The sequence below is a fragment of the Macrosteles quadrilineatus genome, unplaced genomic scaffold, assembly GCF_028750875.1.
Source record: "Macrosteles quadrilineatus isolate MER2022 unplaced genomic scaffold, UCM_ALF_1.0 Scaffold_8__2_contigs__length_117827958, whole genome shotgun sequence".
Classification (NCBI taxonomy): domain Eukaryota; kingdom Metazoa; phylum Arthropoda; class Insecta; order Hemiptera; family Cicadellidae; genus Macrosteles; species Macrosteles quadrilineatus.
Genome location: NW_026542601.1, coordinates 117,293,458 through 117,318,933, shown reverse-complemented (window position 1 = coordinate 117,318,933; position 25,476 = coordinate 117,293,458). Strand labels below are relative to the sequence as shown.

Sequence of the window (25,476 nt, the reverse complement as noted above, 5' to 3'; positions counted from 1 at the left end):
AAATACAATATCTGACAGTTTCAAAGCCAAAACGAATGCTTTGCAATTAAATGTCACCCGATCGTGTTAGTCCATAATGATACAAGGAATTGCTTTATAGATCTATGAGGCATAGCCCTAAAGGTAGGCCTACAATTTAAAGTTACTTTTCAAACAGGTTAAAAGTAGTTAAAATACTACCTCAACCCTCAACCTCACTATTGCGCACTTTATTCGGGTTGAAATGTTCAAAGGTACTCTTGTCTTTTCCACGCAACACTGAGAAATAAGGACAATAATTCGTTACCAACAGACATACAAACAAAAATACATAATTGAATGAGGGGATTTGCTACTCTTTGACCAAAGCAAATTACAACAAATTAATTATTTTAAATTTGTTGATAGTGTCATCAAATTTTATCATAATCGTTTTTAGGCCTAATCAAACTCTAAAATTTGTCTAAATCCGTTGGCAAATATATAAATAAGTAATTAAATGCACAGTCCACAAAACATTTATACGTTAACAACGCCAAGCTTTAAAAATTCATGATGGTTTACTAAAAAAAATCTTTCACTAATGGTTTTTCATTTTCATAGCATAAACTAACATTATGGAGTCCAGACAGAAAACGCAAACATTATACAGTAAGACATTAATTTAATTTAATAAGAAATAAGGTGCAGCATTAACGATAACTATAGTTGTAAATAGTGATGTGTTTGTACGTAAAAATGTTTCTTACTACTACCAACGGTTCTAAGGAAAAGTAGCAGTACCAAAAACCAACGTTTACATTTACGAAAAGAACTATAGTACTTACGGCCAATTCAAACTGTCCTTCTAATTAAAGTGTATTATAGGTGTTAATCCGTTGGAAAATATAAAAATAAATAAATACACAGGCCACAAATTATGTAACATGTATCGTTAACAACGTAAAGCTTTAAAAACTCACTATATGGTTTTCTCAAAAAAACCTTCACTTGATGTTGTGCAGTTCAGAAGTTATTAATCTCCCTTGGTTTTACATTGTTTAAGTTTTCGAAAATCATAGTTATTTTCCATTAATAGTATTATTTGTAAGCAACTTTAAAACATATCAGTGACAGCTAGAAGTGAGAACTAATCCAAACAGCTGATCGTTATTTCATAAAATGTAATACAGTAGTAAACATTGGGAGAAAATTTGACAAAATTCTAACCAAATTGGGTTTTTGATGGTTCGTTACTTTGTTTTCAAAGAAGCGAGGTCATGTTTTTATAGCCAAAGACACTCTCACCAATCCAGTAAATACGAAAAAATTATTAGAACCTTGATCGGAACTCTAGTTTTCTAGGAGTAGGCCGCGTAAAATGACATTTTGGCGTCACATACGGAATGGCAGAATAGACAGACAGACAGAAATTGAGATAAGACTCGTTTCGGCTTTCTTAGGCTATGAAACGTAAAAATAACCAACAACTGCATGATTCTAAGCAATGTACAGACAAAACTGTAATTTTATTTATATAGATTTATATATTTGCCAACGTATTTACACCAATTTTACAGTTTGATTAGGCCTAAATACGATTATCATAAAATTAAAAATTTGATTACACAATCAAATTTTTTAAATAATTATTTTGTTTGCAATTTACTTTGGTTAAAGCGTAGCAAAACCCCTAATTCAATTCTGTATTTCGTGTATGGAAGCGCAGGAAACCGTTATCCACCGGTGTACAAGCAACACCCCAGCCTTGTTGTGGGGGAGGGGTAGCAAATGTGAGTGTGACCTTGGAATGAGTCACAGCGGCCCTGTCCTTCCTGCTTCATGTCTCTCTTGCGTTTGTTATAATTACTGTAAATGTTTAAACAACGATACCGACTAAACTAGCCAAGCGATTTTAAAAATTTAAAAATTAAAATTAATTAAAAATTATTGTCTTTAAAATGACTACCTGCAATTTTCATTTTTCATTTTGTAACACAATTATTTTACTATAATTTTTTTTAACCAGCAACTTAATTCAAATTTATCTTCAATGGCGTGAATTGTTATCTTATCCCGTTTACAAATCAGTTTTCAAAATGAAAATCGGATGAAAATTAAACCAATAAACACCAACACAAAATGACTCCATTTTGGTGCTGCGACGTGGTGGCAGAATTTGGAACTAAACCTGGGATGTTTAGCCTTAATCACCCACTTGTATCAAACAGCTAGAAATAGCTTCACGGTCCACTCACCGAACCTGTTTTAAGAACACAAAACTAAAAAATAAAATAAGTAAACAAAAATGTAAACAAACAAACTATATTGTCAATTGCATTGGCCAGCTGCTGTTCACTAAATTAATCGAATAACTTTAACTTCCAAAACATGTAAGGCGTAGCCCTTTGGAAATCAGCCTGTGGGGCAGAGCCCTTAGGGAGTTCGTCCACATCAATACTTTTCGGCAAATCTACACACTCTGAGCCTCATTTTGATGTGTCATATGCCTATATTTTTACTTGATAAATGGAACCGTTTACATAAAATTTGATTGTATCACTTTAATAATATAATAGATTGTTTAACTAATTAAAACGATCTAATCATTAACAATAACTGGTCTCCTAGTTATAACCAAACAGTAAAGCACAAATCGTGAATATAGCCCTAAAATAATAGAAACAAAATGTTGTCCACACTTGCAATCAGTGTCGACGTACATGAACTAGACATGAAAAATAAGCTTCAAAATTTACAATGGGAAGGGAAGTCTACTTGTGTTGCTTAATCCATGCTTCAACTGAAATTGAGTCCCGCTTTTCCAAACTAACTCAACTGGGACCGAACGTTGATCAGATTTACAGGAATTTTGAATGAGCAGACTTTGTTAATAATTGGTCGTAATCACGGATGACGCTTGTCATAGCTTCCATCGCAATGTGGCTGTGATCACAAGAGATGATGATGTTACAATGTACGCGGGACGTGATACAAACATTGCCACAATCACAGGAGACAATAACAATGTTGCTGAAACATTTTATTGTATAATAAACGTTATTCACAGAGAGCTATTTTGCCAAAGTTTATGTCCATTACTATATTACCTTTGTCAACATTTGTTGTAGGTGGTATTGTAGATTTTCCACCAACAACATTGCAAATTCCATCGTATATTACTTGTTTTATTAACATTTGCAATCGCTTCACTTGATTCTAGGTAATTTCAGGCTACATTGCCATCTTTTGCGGCAACATAAACAGCCTTGCTGGCGTTTGGCAAATTATAGCTATAGAATCTTCAAAGGTCTCGACTTCGTTGCTAAAATCACCACAGTGCATCATTACCGCTAATTTTGGTGACCTCGCTAGATTTGGCATAGTTTGCGGCAACATTGCTAGCTCCTTCCAAACTTAAATTCTGAATAGGATTTTTTGAGAGTATAGCAGGCTTACCTGAATGGGAAAGAGTCCAAACTGGCACAGGAAACACAAAACTTTACACTATATACCGAAAACATAAGAATATTTCACTGTCACTGACAGCAAAATATTCTTATGTTTTGTGTTTTCAGTAACAGGAAGAGAGTGTTTTTTATATGTAGAAAACTCTCTCTTCTTTAGTTGGAAATGCTGTCAGTGACAGTGAAATATTCTTATGTTTTGTGTATATAGTGTAAAGAAACATCAGGATTTGGAATAGCGAGACTCTACTGTACATAAAATGTACTTTATATAAAAACTAGCTGTACCCGCGGGCTTTGTCCCGTTTTACTTCATAAGTGAGCTCGTTCACATGGTTCAATCACAACCTGGTTGAAGTTCGTTCGCTACGCTCACTCACCTTTGGGGTACTCATAAGGTTAACATGGGAAACTCCAGAGCCACTGGGGCGGAGCCCGAGAGTCCGATCAGAATAAAAACAACTTAGTTTTCCTATTTAATGCCTAAAGAATCAGTGTACCAAATTTCAGCCTCCTAGGTAAATGGGAAGTGGGAGAATTAGTGATGAGTGAGTGAGTCAGTCATTCAGTCAGTCAGTCAGTCAGTCAGTCAGTCAGTCAGTCAGTCAGTGAGGGCTTTGCCTTATATATATATATAGATTTCACCTAGACACACTAATCAATTGTTTAGCCTTTATGTCATTCTATTTATGTTTAACTATGTATTTTATTGTGATTAATTTTGTGTTCTATTGTATTTGGTCCAGTGAAGCTGAATAGTCAAATTTGAATATGGAGACAAGAATAATGGTAAAATAGGCAACAACACCAAAGATTCAACTAAACCTACATAATTTATTCATAGCCTAGTTAAAAATCTGGAATAATTCTGAAAACCCCTCAAGCTGTAATATACAAGTATATTTAACTACAAGGACAACATTTTCAATAACTTAGATTAGACTTGTTGAATAAAAGTAAATTGAAGTAATTTAATAGGGATGGTCAAGTCTTGAAATTTCGGGAAATTTTCAATCTCGTTACACGAGACGAGATTACTTTTTGGCCGAGATTTTTATCGAGACGAGAATAAAAAAAAAAAAAAAAAAATTAAAAACGCCTGTAGAAAGTCAATGCAATACCCGCAATACAGGAGCGTGTTGTAGTTGCGTTTCCTTTTCGAAGGCGTTCTTATTTAATTAATTCTTTTAATGTAAATATTACTTTGATTCTTTTAATGTAAATATTACTTTCATTATTTTAATAATATTACTTTAATAACATTTGAGAAGTTTTGTTAAGTGTAAGCAGTGTGAGGAACGTTTTATTACTATAAAAAAAGTCAAAACAAGTAACTATTTTATAAAAATTAATATTGCTTTTATTTTATGATTTATTTTATTTTAGGATAAGTTGAACTCTATCCTAACTGATATCACCATGTTTCATAATCGTAGGCATTTTTAATAAGTTAGGCGTGATTAATAAAAAAATGTTATGCTGATGTTATTTAATGAAAGATTGTAAATATTCTTGCCTATTATCATTATTTTAGTATTTAAACAGTCATCTAACAATGTTACAAAATCAGGTAAAAATTTCGAACGTGCATTTCCAGTTGTGTATGAGAAGAGAAATCTCGTCTCGATCTCGTCTCGAAATTTTATGAGAAATAAAAAATCTCGTCTCGTCTCGTCTCTAACTAAAAATCCAATCTCGTCCATCCCTATAATTTAATAAGTAAAATGGATTTATATGCTATTCCTCAGATGAAGCTACAAATTGTCAGATGAATGGACTGGCAGAAAAAGTGTTAAACACATGTTACAGTATAGTTTGATTGCAGGAGAGGATTGGAGCAGTGAAGCTAATGTTAATGGCTCACAGTCCAGTGTTCAGGTTAGAACTGGAGGATAGTGGCCTGAAAGAGAAGAATGATGTTGCCTTAAAAGACATGTACCCTGACACCTTCAGAAACGTACTCAAGTAAGTAAAATGTTCTTTTGTATCTCCCAACTCTGATTTATTTTAGTGTACTCTTATTGTCTTAAGTGTTTAGAAGAATGGCCTTGGAATTGACAATAGACAGTATCCTTTATTACGATTTCATCAAGAAATGTTACAGCATCAAATTTAAATGAATAACATTGGTATAATAGATACAAAGTGAAATGGAAAAGCTTCTTCAGTGTTGTGTGTGGTCTTGCCATGCAAAGAACTCCTTTAGGGTGTAGAAAGCTTTGTCTAGCAGCCATCTCCGTAGCTTCCTCTTCTAGTCCTGGACCTGACTAGGGTTCTGTGTGCATGTCGTGTATAGAGAATTTTGCTTTTTGCATTTCAATATAGGTGTCTTAGGAAGTGTTTTCCACTCGGGTGTCAAGTTCGCACCTGGTACGTTTTCGAGCTATGACGTCATCAAGATGGCGGCTCGGCAATTTTTGAATGCGTATATTTCGCAAACCGTTTAACGGATCGGGATGATTCTTTTTTGTTTTAAAGATATTTTTACAAACTATCTTTTTTGTATTTACACTTTTGTTTTTAACTTAATATTTATCTCACTATATTAAAAAACGTGGTATTTATTATTACTATATTTATTATTTTGCTTATAACTTCTTAACCGCTGATAAAATCAAATACCACCTGTAGTATATTATATTAAGTAAAGTAGCAAGAGGAATTTAAGTTTATGAATTGGCTACACTGACCCCCGATGACGACAACAGCTGACGTCACAGCCCGACGTCGGAGACAAGCAGTCTAGTAAATGAGCAACAGGTTAGTGGACGTAATACGATACGTGTAGTTGTAATAATGGCATAGTCGCCGGGTTAAATATTGGTTTTGTCGCAGTAAAACTAGTGAAAGTTTTGTAAAGTGCGTTCTTTAAAACCGCAAAAGTGCGAAATGTCGAGTATCGGTAGAGTCTCGGAATTTAATCCCCACGAAGAGGACATCAGTTCGTATTTATTACGACTCAAGCATTACTTCAAGGCCAATGATGTCAAGTCGACGAATCATGTCTCCATCTTGATCACAGTGATTGGGCCTAAGATTTTTGCGGTGGACTTAATATCCCCCAAGAAGATTGACGATGAAACATACGAAAGCCTAAGTAAAACATTGGAAGAACATTTTGCTCCTAAAAGGCTCGTTGTTGCGGAACGATATACGTTTTATAGTCGTTGTCAAAAGCCGGCAGAGTCAATAGCGGAATTTATGGTCGCTATCAAACATTTAGCCAGTACTTGTAATTTCGGTACATTCTTAAATGATGCTTTGAGGGACAAACTAATATCAGGCATTAGTAATGATGGAATAAGGCAAAAGTTGCTTTCCGAAGAATTAGATTTGAGCAAAACTTTTGCTCAAGCGCTCATGCTAGAACAGGCTGAAAGGCAAACAGGCTTATTCGGGAATCATCCTGTGGAAGATATTTCCAAATTTAGTGTGAAAAAGTGTGCACGTGGTCCTGTGAAAAGTGGGAATCCTGCTGGGTACAAGTTAAAATCTTTTGAAGAGAAAAATAATGATAGCAAGATAAAGTGTTATCGTTGCACAAGTTGGGATCATAAGGCTCATATGTGTCCTTAAAGTAATTATAGGTGTAATTTGTGTAAAAGAGTATGCCATCTTAGCAAGGCGTGCAAATCTAAAGGCGAAACTGCCGCAAAAAGCCAGCTAAAAGGAAGGTATAAGGTGCATCAACTGGAAGATAAAGGGAAGCCTAGCCTAGATATAAATGAGGAAGTGGAGAATTTGTCTCTATATAATATTGGCTCATGCTCAAGTAACTCTGATTACAAGGTAAGGCTAGCTATAGAGAATGTGCCTGTAGTTATGGAAATTGACACTGGTTCGGCACTGTCAGTGTGTCCTCAGGAAATATTTGCGAAATATTTTTCTCACGTTCCATTGAAATCTGTAGATATTAAGTTGTTAACCTATTCTGGCAACGACGTCATAGTAACTGGGCAAGCTCAAGTCAATTTTGACTACAAGGACCATTCTTATTGTTTGCCTATGATTGTGGTTAAAATAAATCGTACAAACCAACCAATGCTCTTAGGAAGGAACTGGATTAAGCACATTGATTTAGATTGGAAATCAATTTTCTCATGTAATTTTGCTAGCGCAACCGCTACTGGTAGTCCTGAACCCAAGCCTAATGAGGCAGCTAAAGATGGGGTTACACCTAACCTAACCGGAAAGGTTTCTATAGAACCTAATGAGGTTAAGGCATTAAAACAAAAATATGTCTCTGTATTTAGAGGTGGTCCGGGGGAGATCAAAGATGTTGAGGCTAGGATAGTCTTAAAAGAAAACTCTATCCCTAAGTTTTGTAAATATAGACCTGTTCCGTATGCTTTACGTACTTCTGTTGGACAAGAGATTGATCGGATGATATCTGAAGGTACATCCGACTTACATATGCCGACTTACGAGACTTACATATTTGCGTTTAGTATTTGAGTAATGAGATAATAGCCTAAATCAGCGCAGGTTACAGTCTAAGTCAACGAAGGAATGCAACAAATTATAAAATATGTTGGCAACCCTGATATTTATATCAGTCAGCTGTGATACAATCCAAAGTTAATTGTTGCCTTCGAGGTAAATATTGACTGTCCTTTCGCACGTGCGTGTTCCTGTGAGTGCGTTCTTAGTGAAGATATCTGTTTTGGTAATTGCCCTGCGAAATGAGTTACTGTAGACATGTTTCATTTATCAAGGCGATGTTCGGAAATATTACCGGAAACAATTAATTATAAAGAAGTGTTCATAATATGCAATAAGAAAAATGAATCATTGGAGTTAGTTACGTGTGAAAATGGGAGGAGAAAAATTAGAGAGGCAGCAGGTATTCGTCTTTATAGTGAAAACCCGCTTAGATACTATTGATGATTGCATATTTTACTACCACGTAAGTAATACCTGCTACAAGCAGTATTGTAATAAGACTTTACTTAACAGGATAGAGGTAAAGTCTGCACAAAATGAAACTGAAAATGACATGTCTCTTAATAATGGAGATAAACATATAATGGAGATAAACGTTATAAACGCTCAAGGTCAACAAGTGCTGGTGGTAGTGACTGTAAACGAGACCGGTTGTGCATAATATGTAACAACAAATCACATTGCAAAAACTATGAAAAATACACAATTAGTGAATTTGACAGAGCTGATGAATTTTTGAAAGCAACCTTATATTTCCAAGACGACGTATTCATCTGGTATTCATCTGCACTTCCGAGCTACAAGATGCTCCAAGGGTTTTAGGCGCCAACCTTATGTATCATCCGAATTGTATGTCATTTTATTTATTGAAATACAAACGTGAGCATGAATGTAAAAATTATAGGGAGCGACAGGTACCCGAAAAGATCAAGCTTTTCAAAACACTTGCTCCTAAAATAAAGGCTGGCCTCACACACGGAAACGGATATACTTTAAGTTACATAAGAGACCTAATAGTATCGGGCAATGAACATATAAAGATTAATAACAGAGAGGTCAAATTGATGTTATACGATTATTTTGGAGAGGATATCACTTTTTATAAATCTAAGGAGGCGAACAAACCAGAACTCATTTTTTTATCGTCTATCACAAATAATGAACTAGCTGACGTTGTTAAAAAGACCAATCCAGTTAAAGAATGTGCTATTACTCTACGAAATGCTCTTGAGAACATGAATTTTGGGCTTGATGATAGATTTTGTGACTCTCAGGATTTAAAATGTGCATTTGATAAGAGTGAGTTACCTGATGTTTTAGTGAACTTTTTTAATACGCTATTTGATGTCGACCCCACACTTTTAGGTAAAGAAGCAGACAAACATAAAGAACAAGACAAAGCTAACAAACATTTATATAACTGGAATCTAAAAGCAAAAACGATAACCCAAATCACGTATTATAACGTTCATCGTGGAAGAAAGAAGACGCCACTGCATATCATGACTGGAGAAGCAATCCATGAAAAGTGCAAAAGTAAAACTTTAATAACAAGTTTCAACCGTTTAGGTTTAAGTGAAAGTTATAATGAAGTGATTCGACACCATCATGATCTTGCGCAGTATGTCATCCATCAAAGTAGCGAGGACGTTCTCATGCCCAGTCATTTCAAACCTGAGCTGTACACCATCGTTGCTTTCGACAATTTTGATCATGATGAATGTACCTTGTCTGGTACGAACAGCTCTCACGACACTGTATGCGTTCTGTTTCAAGAAAAACCCTCTGAAGTACCACTTAAGCCAAAAATTTCAGAAACAAGTGTTGCAAAAGGGAAAAAGCCGATCCACGGACTTCTTAGTGCCAGAAACTTCAGCCTTATATAAGGCCTGCCGGCTGCCAATCAACCAAATATTCCATCTGACTATGAGGTTGACCAACAACTATTTGCAATGGACGAATGTAAAAAGAAGTCGTATGAACGTATGGATATGTTGTGGCAATTTTGTCGAATTACTAATACTCCTATTTTAGCTCCAGAGAGTTCACCCTCAGAACAGTTAATTCCCTCATGGAGTGCTTTCAATGCACTTTGTAATAAAGATTATGTCAAAGTAAAACAAGTAGGGGTTTTACCTGCCATTCCCAACCCTGTCACACACCCACCCACCATCTGCCAACCATGCCAACCAATTCCCAACGTTGACCCAACCATGCTTGTTCAATTCAATTCAATTAATTCAATTCAATTATTTAAGATGGGGACGCCACTATGTGCGTATTTTAACCCAAATATGAGTGAAGGATGAGTGTAGGATGAGTGGCGCGATCTTGTAGTCTAGTTAGTGACTAAGGCCGACATTCCTTAGACACAGCTGTTAATTAATAGCCCATACAGCTAATGGCAACTAAGGGACCTACAGTTTATAGTGGAATCCGAACCACATTTTTTCCTTGTAATTTACGAATTGGTCTAATTATCAGGATAGTACTGCGGATAGTCGTAGTACTCACTAGTGCAGACGTTAATCCACACCAGGGAGCATCGCATCCACAGTGCATCCCTATAAATATCCACAATTCGTGACCTCCTAGTAGCTGGATTACAGGACGACGCCACCCGTCCCAGTCAATAATGTTGATAGGGATGCAACTACAACCCCACTAATTTGAACTAAGCAGCAACAAAAAACTGTGATTATAATAAAGGTGTTAATAATATAAAAATGTAAATTTAATTTGCACATTATGTGTTAACACATATTTGAGTCACACAGCTTGAGCTAAGTGTTCTTCAATCATTAAAATGTACGTATAATCAGTAGTTTAGCGCCGGCGGACGTGCTATCTGACCGTGCCAACCACTGTAGAGACTTCTGGCCCAGACTGTACCGTTGGAGCTTATGAAATTTGGAGATTATGAACCGCTCTGTTTATTTGGTATTTAAACGTTGGAGTTTGTGAAATTTGGACATTTTGAAACGGTGATTATTTGAATGTTATAGATTTGATTTGTAGCTTATGAAATTTGGAGATTATGAAACGCTCTGTCTATTTAATATATTAACGTTGGACTTTGTGAAATCATCGTTGGTGTTTGTGAAATTTGGACATTGTGAAACAGTGATTATTTGAATGTTATGGTTTTGGAGCTTATGAAATTTGGACATTATGAAACGCTCTGTTCATTTAATATTTTAAGGTTGGAGTTTAAAACGCTCCCTTTACGGTTATGTTTATATTTTTCATTTCATGAGTAATTTGTTATATTTTGCGAATTGTTGATAATTTATTTTTCTCTATTGTTTAGGTGAAGTGGTAGAACATTATGGCTATGGTAGATATGTAATACTATAGAATACTGTAAATTTAAAAAAACAAATTTTGTCAAACTGTGTCCTCCCTTATTGCAAACGCAAAGCTTGAGTATAACTGCAATAAGCATTTTATACTTATATTCCAACCCCGTACGAAGGACGGGTACTCTGCTAATGTTGTCATAAATGTAAAAAAATAATAGTAAATGCACCCTGTTGATAAACCTTGTAACTTTTTAATGCTATTCAATATCATAGAACCAACTTGTGTAGTTGAAACAGCTGACAAAATTCTTTTATTCCTTTTAAATATGATTACTCATAAGGTTAACATGGGAAACTCTAGAGCCACTGGGGCGGAGCCCGATAGGACTTTTGAGATAAGAATGCTCTATATGTTAATCGGGAATGTGAGCTATCATCATACCAAATTTCAGCCCAATCCGACCAGTGCTTTTTCGTGTTTACTTCTCACAAACATACATACATCCAAACTTTCTCATCTTACTATTATTATAAACTAGTGTTCCTGTTGCTCGAATTCGAGCAGTTGCTAAGTATTACATGTGTTATTTTTAAACGAATAACAGTCATAATTTCTGATTAATTAAAAAGATTCGACTCAAAGATTATAGAAATACTCACGATGTACATAACAGATTATATTATTTTATCAAGGCTCTCTCGATTTTTTCCATTGTAATATTTACGCCAACCCAAATTAAAATGGTAAATATCTCAATTCAACCAAGTTAGTAAATGTTTGTAGCAAACTTATTGACTGTTTACAATTAACATGTTTTTTTCTTCTCACTTCTCACTTCTTCTATCAACAGCTGGAGTTTCATAACAATTTTTGTTTCCTCTGTTAATCTTATGGAGAAATACGAAACTTTAAAGGGCCCCAGGGCCTAACTCTCTAATAATTTCCATAAAAAGAAAGTTTCCTGCACAGCTTCACGTCACGCTCTTTCCAATGACACCAAAAACATGTCAATCAGTTCAGTAGTTTCGGAGGAGTAATTGTCACAAAAACCCTGCTTGCGTATTAAATAAGTATAGATGTGAAAGTTTGTGTACTTGTTTGTTTGTTTGTTTGTTTGTGTGTTTGGAGTTCAATCACGCATAAACCACTAGACGGATTGGGCTGAAATTTGGCATGATGATCGCTTACATCCCCGATTAACATTAGTCAGCTGTTTCAACTAAAAAAGTTGGTTATATGATATGGAAAAGCATTAAAAAGTTATAAGATTTACCAACTGGATGCAGCACTATATATTTTTTGCATTTATGAAAACAGCTAATTTGAACTAAGCAGCAACAAAAAACTGTGATTCACAATGAGAACTGTCAAAGTAGGATTGTTTACAGTTATGTTTATGTTTTTCATTTCATCTTACATTCATTTCATCTTCATTTCCCTTCATGCACAGTATGAATAATTTGTAATATTTTGCGAATTGTTGATAATTTATTTTTCTCGATTGTTTTGGTGAAGTGGTAGAACATTATGGCTATGGTAGATGTGTAATACTACTGTAAATTTAAAAAAGCAAATTTTATCAAACTGTGTCCTCCCTTATTGCAAACGCAAAGCTTGAGTATAACTGCAATAAGCATTTTAAACTTATATTCCAACCCCGTACGAAGGACGGGTACTCTACTAGTTTATAATATTAGTAGGATAGCAGGATAGTAGGACTAGCAGAATACCCGTCCTTCGTACGGGGTTGGTATCTATATAAATAAAATTAGAGTTTTGTCTGTACATTGCTTAGAATAATGAACTTTTTGGTTATTTTTACATTTCATAGGTCAGAGAAACCGAATCAAACCTTATCTCAATTTCTGTCTGTCTGTCTGTCTGTCTGTCTGTCTGTCTGTCTGTCTATCTGTCATTCTCTTGGTAACGCTAAAATACGCACTTTATTACAACTACTCCTCAATAACTATAGCACTGTCCCGCCTGAAACTTATTTTCCAAATACTATACATATATGAGATGGTTTTAGACGTATTTCATCGAATATGAGACAGTTAGATATTTAACAGTAAACCCTTGAAAATCAAGTTTTTGTCGATTTTTGACGTGGAATTTCTGGAAGCCCATGTTAACCTTATGAGAAATGAAATTATTGAATCTTAACAGCTGTTTCAATTAAACAAGTTGGTTCTGTTCTGTGATGTTCAATAGCATTAAAGTTACAAGGATTACCAACAGGGTGCAGCACTAGCACTATTATTTCTTTTACATTTATGACAACAGCTAATTTGCAACCTGGAGGCGAGTGAGCGTAGCGAACGAGCTAACCTGAAGGCAAGTGAGCGTAGCGAACGAGCTAACCTGAAGGAAAGTGAGCGCAGCGAACGAGCTCCAACATACAGGTGAGTGAGCGTAGCGAACGAACTTCAACCAGGACGTGATTGAGCCATGCAAACGAGATCAGATAGTAAAAATAAAAGTAAGCCTACCGTTATAGGATCGACCGGCAGACACAGAGGTAATTTAACCTTTTATTGATTGTCATACCGATCCGGAACAACAAAAAACAACATAAAATGAAGCTATGTATAATAGTTTGGCCAGCATATCTTAAAATATGCAAACCAACTGCTGTTCTTTATATAAGAAGGTTTCAACTGAATATTATAAGATCCCCGTGCGTAGAACGGGTACACAGCTAGTATAAGTATAAAATGCTTATTGCAGTTATACTTAAGCTTTGCATTTGCAATAAGGGAGGATACAGTTTGATAAAATCTGCTTCTTTAAATTGATGGTATACTATAAAGTCTTACACATATACCATAGCCATAATGTTCTACCATTTCACCTAAATGTTCACCTATTAATAAATTGTATTTCCAAATGTTTGATGAAGCAGCAAGCAGCATGTTTGTAACTCTCTTATCAAAACATCAAATTCTCTTGGGATCAGTGGTGTAGTGGAGTGGTAACGTGAGGGAACTTGCTTTTACCAAAATCATATATAGTATTTTAATAGGCAACCTTTGTTTTTTCTGAGACGATGGTAAGCATTTCCACTCTGGAAAATTTACGCAACTACACCTCCGCCTGGTGTGTTTCTATAATACAGCAGTTCTTAATGAATCAAACCGACACACAAAAGTTTGGATTAACAAAAACACAGTACACACAAAATTTATTTATGTTAGCGTATCTTCCTTTCTGATGTATTCACCGATGTCGGCTTGGTGGATGCAGACTATTGCCATCGGATCAGCGTGTTAACAGTCTGTCGTGCTCTTCCCTGCTATTCCAAAACCCCGCAAAAAATAAATGTTACTCAATTTAAAAATACTAAATGCTAATGAATGGATAGGCCAGCCCTAAATTCTTAATTCCACAATGGTGGGCACAATTGTAATGTTGCTGAAATTGCAACTAAGAAAATAAGGGCAATTCAGATTTTTTGTGTTCCGCAGTTTTTAGTTTATTGACAAATATGACATTTAACATAGCACATGTTATAATTATATGTTGCAGGACATATTTTGTTAAGTTAAATTACCTGAAAAAGTGTTCAGGGAAATGTGTAAAAACCACTTCCCACGTTCAAGTATGGGGTTTGAAGCTTTGAAGCACTAACTGTATTAAATAGTATAGCGTAAAGTGATGCTTTTTGACCTGAGCTCAAGTTTGACGGTTGAGGCGAAGACAAGGTCGGATTATGAGCAAGGGTTGGAAAGATACTTTTTGCCCATGTGATGAACTATATTTCTTTGTCAAATTGCACTATAATTAAGGTAAACTAAGTTAAACGGAAATACTTTTAATGTAAAATTAACATAAAACTCTCAAAACTACCACCAACTTGTTTTAAATTTTGCTAATGCAAACCAGCAGCTGTTTAGTAAGGGATTCAATTATACTAGTGTGTCTGTTGCTCAAAATCGAGCTATGGTCAAGTACCGGTATTATACAGGGGTTATTAAAAAAATAACAGCCATCTTCTATGAGTGGCCAAAATTGAGCAATTGTCAAGTACCGTTATTATACAGGCGTTATTTAGAGTGTTAAATGTGGTAGCTGGAGGATTTTGAGCTATAGGTGGTGTGTTGTATCTGCTGTTTTGTTTTAATGTTTCCTCAGCTACGTTTACAAAATAGTAAATAAAGTGGTTTGCTATATCTTTAGGGCCAGTAAGTTTCTTTCCATTGTCATTTAATTCTATTGTAGAATTGTTGTCAAGCTCTTTCCTCCCTTTCCTCTCACTATTGATTGTGTCCCATATGGCTTTGGCTTTGTTTTCTGCTTTTTTAATGTATGCAGCAATTGTTTCTTGCCTTGCCTTTTTTAATTTTTGGTCGTAAGATTTCTTCTTATCTGTAGCTATCTTCTTGTGATCAGGATGACCAGTTAGGAGAAATTTGTCTTGTGCTATTAAAAACTCCTTTTTAAGTGTCATAGTTTCTTCATCATACATCAGTCGTTTACCCCTTTTTTGTGTAGTCCAAAATCTTTTTTTGGACATGCATTATCAATAATTGCAAGCTGGAGCGTTTGGTTGAAGTTAAAGTAGGCCTCTTCCACATCATTTGTTCTCAAAACAGGTTCCCAGGTTACAGTGGAGAGCTTATTTTTTAAGATCAGCAGATTGTTGTGGTTGAGGTTCCGTCGTGATGTATATAATGTTGCTGCTTTTGTTTTTGGAAGGTCCAGTGTGCAGTATTGTCCTGTGTGGTCTGATAGACCTGTGTAAGAGACCACAACTTTAATCATGGTGTGAATATTTGAACAACCTAAATATTTTATTTATTGATTGATTATTTATTTTCACTCAACAATGGTACTAAATGTCATGATTTATCAAGAGTCCATTCCATAATGTTCCATAGGTTTGTTAGGGACATAAGTAAGAAAAAAAATCCCTCACATAGAAGTTGGAAGGGAGCGCAATATCCCTCTGGCCCATAGCATGTCACATTCAAATCGCAGTTTGAAAAGAAGGTGTCGTAATGTCCAAAACTAAATTACAAATTAAAATTTACTTATTATTCATTTTTTAAATATTCCAAACTATTTCAGGTATATGTACGGGTATGATATCATTGGAGATTTGGAATTTAATGAGGCGGACAACATGTTCTATGTTGCCGAGAAGTATATGATGCCCAGACTGAAGAATAAGTTGGCTCTGAGGTTGACGACACTTCTGACCCCAGAAAACGTCTGCTCTCTGTTGAATAACCCAGCTTGTCGAGATCAACTTCAGCTCAACTCTCACATCACTCAGGTAATTAGTAGACAAATACTGTAGTTGTGTTTTGCGGGTTACACTCTGGTGTCGCAGACTACACTTTTTTATCCCGAGCACGTTGTACCTGAAACCAACCAGTGTTAGCTAATCAGAGCTTAATCTCTTTGACAGATGTTGAAGACCTCATCTCTGTATCGGACATGTGTTCCACAAGGCCAGTTTGGTGCTACATGTCATCCCCCAAGCAACGTCGTTAGTCAGCTGGGCAGACTACAAATTTTTGAGTGCTTTATTGAGCGTAGTATATTGTTTCATTCTGAGATATTCTTGAAACTTTAGTGGCCGTTAGTTCAGAAGATGGGTCGTCACAAACAAACTTGATGATTCCCTGATTGCTTTCCAGTACAGATAAACTTAAACCTCTCCTATCCTTCTAGTTTTAATTTTTTTGTTATTTAGACCCTACACACAATCTGCACTGTATTTTGATAAGTGCAAATAACAACAATAATTCCTCAACTCCTGACGACATTTTGTACTCAATTGACTACTAGTGCATAAGGAGTAATGTCTCAAACAAAAGGCAGGTTTTAAATATGCCACATTCAATACTTGATGCATCATATGAAGTAAGACGTAATGTATGGACAAGGCACCAGTGTGTCACCCACCTTAAGAATACCAGCAAAGATATTTTACCAAGTCTACTTCTTCATTGAACAACCCTGTGAAATTCAAAACAGTGACATTTTCTGTACCATTTCTTTCAGATCCTGCGATATGAGACAGACAAAGTGCTGGCAAGTCCACAGTTCTTGGATGTCTGTGCAGAAGGATTCATCACAATGTTGGAGCAGGATGGACTCGCAGTTGCTGAGATTGAGCTGTGGAGAGCTGCTGTAAAGTGGGCCAAACACAAAGGTTGGCCAAATACGTGTTATTTTAACTTGTATCACTCCTTATAGGTTTTCCTTGCCACTTTTTTGTATATCTACACAATAGATTATTTTAGAATTATGACTCAAAAGTAAAAAAAAAAACACTGACATTCTAGTTTGGTGTAATGAGGGAAGATCACAATATTCCGTGTAAGGGAAGAAGGTCTTGATTTTGCCATAAGATATTGTTACTGTATCCTCATTTTCACCATAAGAAATTTTTGCTACACTACTGTAAAATGACCTGTTCGTTACATCTTTATCACCTGCGAAAATTCATCATTACATTGTTTAATATGTACTTTACAATCTGTTCTATGAAAAATATGAACAATAAGTAAATATTATGAAACAATAAGTAAAGAAAGAAAGAAAGAAAGAGTTTTATTTCTCCATAAATATACAAATATGTATATAGAGAATAGTTATACATTGATTATGAGTAAGTACAATGTCATCTCAAAGCGTAAACTAACTTAGCACTACTGTTAAAAAAGTCATTCAAAGTATAAAATGCATTGTCATACAAATATTGCCTGACCTTCTTCAAAAAACAATTGTTAAAGTCTGTGTCTTTTTCTAATAATAAGAATTTACGAGTATTAATTACCCTACGAGTCATATAATCAGGAGATTTTTCCAATTTTGCTGTTGAGTGCGAGGGATATATTATGAAATTACTTCTTGTGTTATACGCATTTGTGTGATTTTCAAAAAGGATTCTATTTTCATGAAGTATTTACATAAGTCATAAATATAAAGACAAGCAAAAGTTAATAATTTTGATTCTTGAAATATTTGTTGACAGTGCTCATCAACAGGAATATGATGCAAAATTATAATGGCCCTTATCTGAATTTGGAATATTCTATTAACATTTTCACACGAAGTACTACCCCAAATTACCAACCCATAAGTTAATCTAGATTGAATAGTTGCAAAGTAAACAGTTTTTTAAATGATTTTATTAACTGAATTTGATAGTACTTTAAGAGCAAAACAAGAAGAATTTAATTTTTTACTTAAAGTATCAATATGTATAGAAAATTCTAATTTCGAATCGATGGTTATCCCTAAAAATTTATAAAAAAGATTTTCGGTTTTACTTGAATTTCGTAAAGGTTCACGAGTTTTTAATTTGATTATTTCAGTTTTGTTTTCATTTAATTTTAATCCATTTTCTTAAAACCAGGTGCTTAAGTTAAAAATGCAATCCTCAATATTAAGAACAAGACCACCTTGACTCCCTTCTTGGACTACTACAGTAGTGTCATCAGCGTACTGAATTGTATTTGAAAAAGTGGAATCAGCATTTTTGGGCAAGTCTGCGACATAAATTAAAAAAAGAATTGGCCCTAATATAGGCTAAGTCACAAAAGATTGCTGCAGAGGAGGTTTTACTATCCATATTCTTAATGATGAAATCGATAAATTTAGAAACAGCATCTATGGTTGAAAGTTTTTGCCTGAATTCAAATTGTTCTTTGTTAATTATTTGATGTTTTTCAAGATAAGGTAGAAGTCTGTTTAAAATTACTCGTAGGCCTACGCTTCTTTGCAGGAACTGTGACCTCAATCTGATCCCCTTTATAATGGGATTGGGAAGGTATAACATTTTTGTCAGTACACCCAAGACTGTGCATTGGTGTTACGCATGAAGAACTGTCACTTTTATGTTTAAGGACGCTATAGTGTCCATCATCTAAATTACCTGTGAAGAGTAGGTTGTGAATTATACTACCAGAACCAAATTCAATTATTGATTAGATTTAGTATGTTCAATGTGCACCTTAAATTTACACTCGTGAAATAATTCACCAGCACTGTTAAGTTCAACATGCCCTGCTTTTTGTCCATTGGCGGACATCACAGTTTCGTAATCACTAACGTTCTTAATATAATGTCCATAAGAAGTGTCCCCAACTATGAAATATCTATATAAATTCCACTTTCTTATTACATCATCAACAATAACTGATCTTATTTCAGAGTGTCTATTTTCACTACCATGCAAACAGTAAGATATAGCACGAAATAAACAGTTTCCGTCTCCAACAATAGGAATCATATCAAAAGTAGGAAAATTAGTCTTCAAAGAATTATTACTCACGGTAATTTGCCCTATCTTTGATGAAGTAGCGTTGTGTGACATCGGTACTACATTAGACTCATTTGGAATCTTGTCTAAAAAGGCACAGCTTGAAGACCGCTTTAAGAATGGTTTTTCAACTAAAGTCTTTCTTGTAAAATTGACACCTCTCTCACGCCTTCCTGTTAAAGTCGAATTGCGCCTTCGCTTCTTTGCATGAACTGTGACCTCAATCTGATCAGCTTTACTATGGGATTGGGAAGGTACATTAGACTCATTTGGAATCTTGTCTGAAAAGGTACAGCTTGAAGACATCTTTAAGAATGGTTTTTCAACTAAAGTCTTTCTTGTAAAATTGACACCTCTCTCACGCCTTCCTGTTAAAGTCGAATTGCGCCTTCGCTTCTTTGCATGAACTGTGACCTCAATCTGATCAGCTTTACTATGGGATTGGGAAGGTACATTAGACTCATTTGGAATCTTGTCTGAAAAGGTACAGCTTGAAGACATCTTTAAGAATGGTTTTTCAACTAAAGTCTTTCTTGTAAAATTGCATAACTATATACCTACAGAAGACATTCCAGGCTTATGGGCCGGTAGTAGTGTGAGCCAGGTCTCGGGAGTAAGTAGTTGATGTGAGCTGCCGGTAGGCGCGCAATAGTAGGATTTTTTTCTATCTGCGCTCTCTCTCGCACATTCCCCCCTCGTCCCGCGGCCTACTCTGCATCGCTCTTACTTGCACATTCCTTCTCTCTTTGTCTCGCTTCCCCACCGACAATGTGCAAGTGACTCAGTGACTGACACTGACGCTACGTCGCTACACTACAAACTACATTACAACTGCTCGGGCAATGAATACAAGCTGGCGCTCGTCAAACCTTACGTTAATGTAGGCCTAGCTCACACGATGATAACTTATCATCGATGATAACATTAGCATGTGTGTTGCGCGATTATGTGGTACGGGAACATATGATTTGATGTGAACGAGTACTCTAATAAATACAGGCGCAATTAATATGTTGCGCAAATATATTGAGTACTCGTGATATTTTGAGTAAGTTAATTAATTTGAGTTTGGTTAAGATATACAAACTTTAATATTTAAAATAACAGCTTAAAAACTCTAAAAATTAAACATGCATTGTCATACAGCAATAAATCATATAATAAACAAACCTACTCTTGTTAGCTTCTGCTAGTCATCATTGGCTACCGGAATGTGCTGTTTCAAAACAGATGCATTTTGGTGATAATAATTATAACTACCATACATGTTACCGTAATTATAAATAAATCATTTTTAAACCAATAAAACACTTAAATCCTGATATATATACAGGGTGCCCCGTTAGTAAACAGCCAAACTCCGGGAAATGGTTCTATGGGTTAAAATAAAGAGAAAATCAAGAATACATTTTTTTCCAAAATCGCTTTGTTAACCAGATATCCACCATTTTGTATTTTTTACATAGGGTAAACATTTTTATTTTTGGATTTTTTCAACCGATCGTTATTAAACTTGGTATGTAGGTTAAGGTAGAAGAGCCCCGTAGAAAAAAAAACCATCTAGATTCATCTTAAAATTTAAAAATGGCGGCCATTTTAATTGTTTTAACTTGAATGACTAAAAAAAGAGCCGTTTTGTTCATTATATGATTTATTATTACTGTATGACAATGTTTGTTTAATTTTTAGAGTTTCTTAGGTCTCATTTTAAATATCGAAGTTTGTATATACAGGGCGTTTATAAAAGAATCATCAGGTTTTAAAACATTTTATTGACGCTAATGTTGAACAAATACGGTTATAAAACATATCAACATTAAGGAGAACTCTTAAATTTTTCATAGATACCCCTACAACTTGTCAATGTGCCGTCCATTAGCCATGGAGCAAGTTTCCAATCTATGCTGTAAATTGTCCTATACCCTGGCTAGCATCGCTAGGTTGATTGATTCTACACGGCATTGCGAATTCGTCCACGGAGCTCTTGAAGTGTTTGAGGCATTGGCGGTATATAAACTTTGTCTTTTACATAGCCCCATGGAAAAAAATCACATGCCAAAAGATCAGGGGATCTAGGGGGGCATTTGAGAAGGGTAAAGTCATTATCGTTACATTTGCCAATCCACCTCAGTTTTTAAGAGAACTCTTGCGCGGCCACTGATTTTACTTTTTAATACACTTCCAGAGTTCTTAAACTGTCGATACCACCTTAAAATGCTTTGTTGTGTAGGAGGAGTCTGTCTAAAATGCCCCCGAAACTCACGCTGGGCAGTTATTGAAGATAAACTTGAGTCATAATGAAAAACACAAAATGTTTTTCTTGAATTTTAATCATTTTGAAAACCTTGCAAACACGTCCAAGAAAAAACCAAGACTTGTTATTGAACAGCTGATTATAAAACTTGGAAACATGCTTATTAAGCACATGTTTCAAATATTAATGTGGGACATGAATTGGGTGAGGTACACGCCATTAAAACCTGATGATTCTTTTATAAACGCCCTGTATTAATCAAACTCAAATCAATTGCAGTACATACCTAAAATATCACGATTACTTAATACGTTGCTCAACATTGTTGTTTTCATTTTTTGAGGTGTTGCCTTCCGGATAATTTAACACGAGATATAAGGAACACCTACCGAAACCATCCTTCCACAAATCCAATTCCGAATCTAGATCATTTGACTAATTATAACCACTTTTTAAATTTAATTGCTGACGTTTTCTCCAATTATGAGTTTTCCATGTTAGCTTTGAATTTCAATGGATAAAAGTACTAAGTAAGTAAGTATCTAAGTATTTAACCTCAGTTACTTCAGGAAGTTGCATATTGTTTATTCTGACAGGAGGGCAAGCATTTTGATTCGAGTAAAAGAAAGGTGAACAGATTTAGTTTAATTAATTGTGAATGTCCATGTTTTAAACCAATCAGTTATTATATTCAGGTTTTGCTGTAAATTTTGAGAAGCTTGAACTGGATCTTGATGAACGGACAAAATTGCAGCTTCATCCGCAAATGTAGCAATTTTTTACAAACTTATTTTTATAATTAGAAAATTCATCATTTCATTGTTTACTACAGCAAAAGAAAGTTTACTATATGAAAGTAATGTTTGCTATCTTTTTTTTGATTTTGCTGACGTAAACATACAAAGATTTGTTATTGTTTTGTCAACTCTGTTTTAATTTTCAACAACTCAAACTGTACAACCAAAGTAAATATCAGGTGTACCCATCTCCTAGCATAATGTACTAAATAGTATATTTCGTACCTAGGGCTGAAAATGAGGTTTTGTCGGCTCGAGATTGTTTTTAAGTTTGAGACGAAGTCGAGAACTTAAAACGATCGAGAGCTGCAAAACCATTTCGGTCAGTGGTACGAACGCTATTTTTCACCACACTATACCCTATTACCACTATTCACTACACTATTTCTACCACAATAATAATGCACACTGATAGTCAACACAACTACAACTTTAAGGTTATGTGAAGAAATAATTTTTGAGGAGTCAGCAAAAATAATAATAAATAGTTGCTTGGCAGCGGTGACAATAAAACAATAATTCTATTGCTATGCTATGGATACTGAGATCGTGTATTTAAAATATACATTCTTTGACCCTCAACCTCCTAGAGAACAGTCAACATGTCTACAGACTAAAAAGAGAAAATGTTTTAGACCTTCCGACTCGATTTGAACAGCAGCTCTGAAATTTATTTTCTTTGTTTGTTTTTTTTGCTGGTGCTAAAGCTGTTTAGCTGCTAACTCATGCTTTCCAATTTTTTATTTTATTGTTAAAAATGCCATCATATTTACTTATTGTTTAATGCAAAACAGATTGTAAATAAAACTATATGTTAAAAACAACAAAAAATATGTTAAGAAAGTAAACGGGCAGCTTATTTTGCGGCCCTAGGGATGTAAAAACCTGCTCGGTCCCCAAATGACGATGACAGCTGGCATGGCCAGCAAAACGTAACTTTCAGCCACCAATTAACGTAGTATGTAAAACAGATAAAAACATCATAGTGTGGTAAAAAAAAAAACAGTTTTGTAGGCTTAAAATTGTTCTCCAAAATTAAATATGCCACTGACCAAATGATTGTGAAATATTCTTATGCAGTGTAAATTTGTTGTTTTTATTTTGTCAAGATTGACTCTTTTCGATTTAGATAAGCCTAGTATCCCCACAAATATCTCTAAAACATGCCATTGTTTTGTATTATCGCTAACAACAAATAAATGTTACAGTTAACAGTGAAGATGGGCAAGTGTTGAGACAACAGCTTTCTGGAATCTCAGAACATTTGAGGATTTGCACTTTAAATGCTGAACAGTTCTGTAAAGAAGTGGCTCCTACAAAAATACTCAACAACAACGAACTGATACTTGTGGCACAATCTATTGGAAATACGGAAAAGATAGAAGAAACAATCATATTCAACAATGAGTTGGAACCAAGGAAAAGATTGTTCAATGATATAAGACTATGCAAACTATCTAAGTCTGCCTCTTGTCTACAGGAACTCAAACTGACCAACCCTTCAGGACAATCGTCTGCTCGTGTAACTAACTTTGACATTCTCACCAAACAGTGTGCTGTAGAGTTGTTGCCATTGGTTTGTATGGGACAAAAACGAGACATAATGTATCCTCAAGGCTGGACATATCCTGTCAAGGGGAGAGTCACAGTATACAAGTTTGCAGCTTCTAATAATTGGTCTAACCCTCTTGCTGAGCTCACTTTCCACAAGGAAGTAGAGTATGGGCAAACATTTAATGTTCCATTCACTGATGATGGGTATAATGTGGTTTTGTTACCACACAGTAAGTATCATATTAATGTAGAATTGGAGCAACACGTTCTATTCTTTAAGTTTGAAAGTGGTTCAATCTATGAGAATGAACATTTGGTGTTGCAACGCAACAGTACTCATTTCTGTTCAAAAAGCCTCTGCTATAGACTGGAAGATAATTGAGGATTGACAATGTTCTCAGTGATGTACTTAACTCAGAAGTCACTTTCCTGCATCAAACATTCCAATGACTTATTATATTTTTACGATATTGTACAAGGGTAAATGTGTAATTAAATGCTTTGCCTTTTCATAGCACAAATTTAATTTGTTCTTTTTGTTTCCTTCCTTCATTCTAACAAAAATACATCACAGTCTTGCTTATTCAAATTTGATTGGGCCCAGACTGTGTTTGGATCAGTAGAAAATGCAGTAAAGATGCATATAAAAATGTAGTTTTATGATTGTAGAAGGCCATGTATTCCTCTCTCGATCACAATACTATGATCGTCTTCTGAAATCACGTTTTTGCTAATTGACAACCTTAAAGAAAACTAACAAAACACAGTTATCAAAAAAACATTCACAAATGCTCAGTAATGCCCCATTGGCAGTCATTCCAAATTTCTTGGTTACATACCAAATTCACACATAATTGTAGGTTATCTGTTACTGTGGATTAGTAGTGTGGAGGGACTAAGGCTAACATATCTTGTAGTGTCAGCGTTCGCCGCTAGAACTGCTAAGTTGAAAAAATTAAAATTATTTTTTTTTTTAATTTTTTGCTATAAAATTAACTTTTTAATTATAAAATATTGTTTTAAAATTATAAAATTAATTTTTAATTTTTAAAATTAAACTGTCATAACATAACCAACCAGACTTGCTGATAATATAAAAACTCTACCGGGTGTCCAAAACCACCCGTACACCCCTTTAAAAACGTGGGAAACCTTTTCTTACAAACAAAAAATAATACAGAACTAGATAATTTGGGCACGGTCTACCAAATGGTGATAATTTCAAATCCAAAATCACACCGGAAGTGGCTTTTTCAGACCGGAAGTTGACTTTTTTAAATGTGAACTACCGATTTTGATCACAGAATCGGATTCTACGTTAAAAAATACATACTTTTGTCAAAAACATTTTTTTTTTAAACTTGTTTTCTACCTCTAATCCCCTATTAAAGTCAACAATTTTGGGTCTTTAAAAGAAATCAATTG

General features: G+C 34.9%; 1 protein-coding gene across 1 annotated transcript in view; it reads left to right on the top strand.

Moving 5' to 3' along the window:
• Nucleotides 1–24,563, top strand: part of LOC129000041 (BTB/POZ domain-containing protein 6-like) — a 30,976-nt gene extending 6,413 nt beyond the window's left edge. The window contains exons 3-6 of the mRNA XM_054426893.1: nucleotides 5,251–5,390; nucleotides 16,239–16,446; nucleotides 17,181–17,331; nucleotides 23,706–24,563. Of these exons, the coding sequence (XP_054282868.1) occupies nucleotides 5,251–5,390; nucleotides 16,239–16,446; nucleotides 17,181–17,331; nucleotides 23,706–24,433 (1,227 nt within the window). The 3' untranslated portion in view covers nucleotides 24,434–24,563. The remainder of the gene's footprint in view (nucleotides 1–5,250; nucleotides 5,391–16,238; nucleotides 16,447–17,180; nucleotides 17,332–23,705) is intronic.
• Nucleotides 24,564–25,476: the final 913 nt, after the last annotated feature.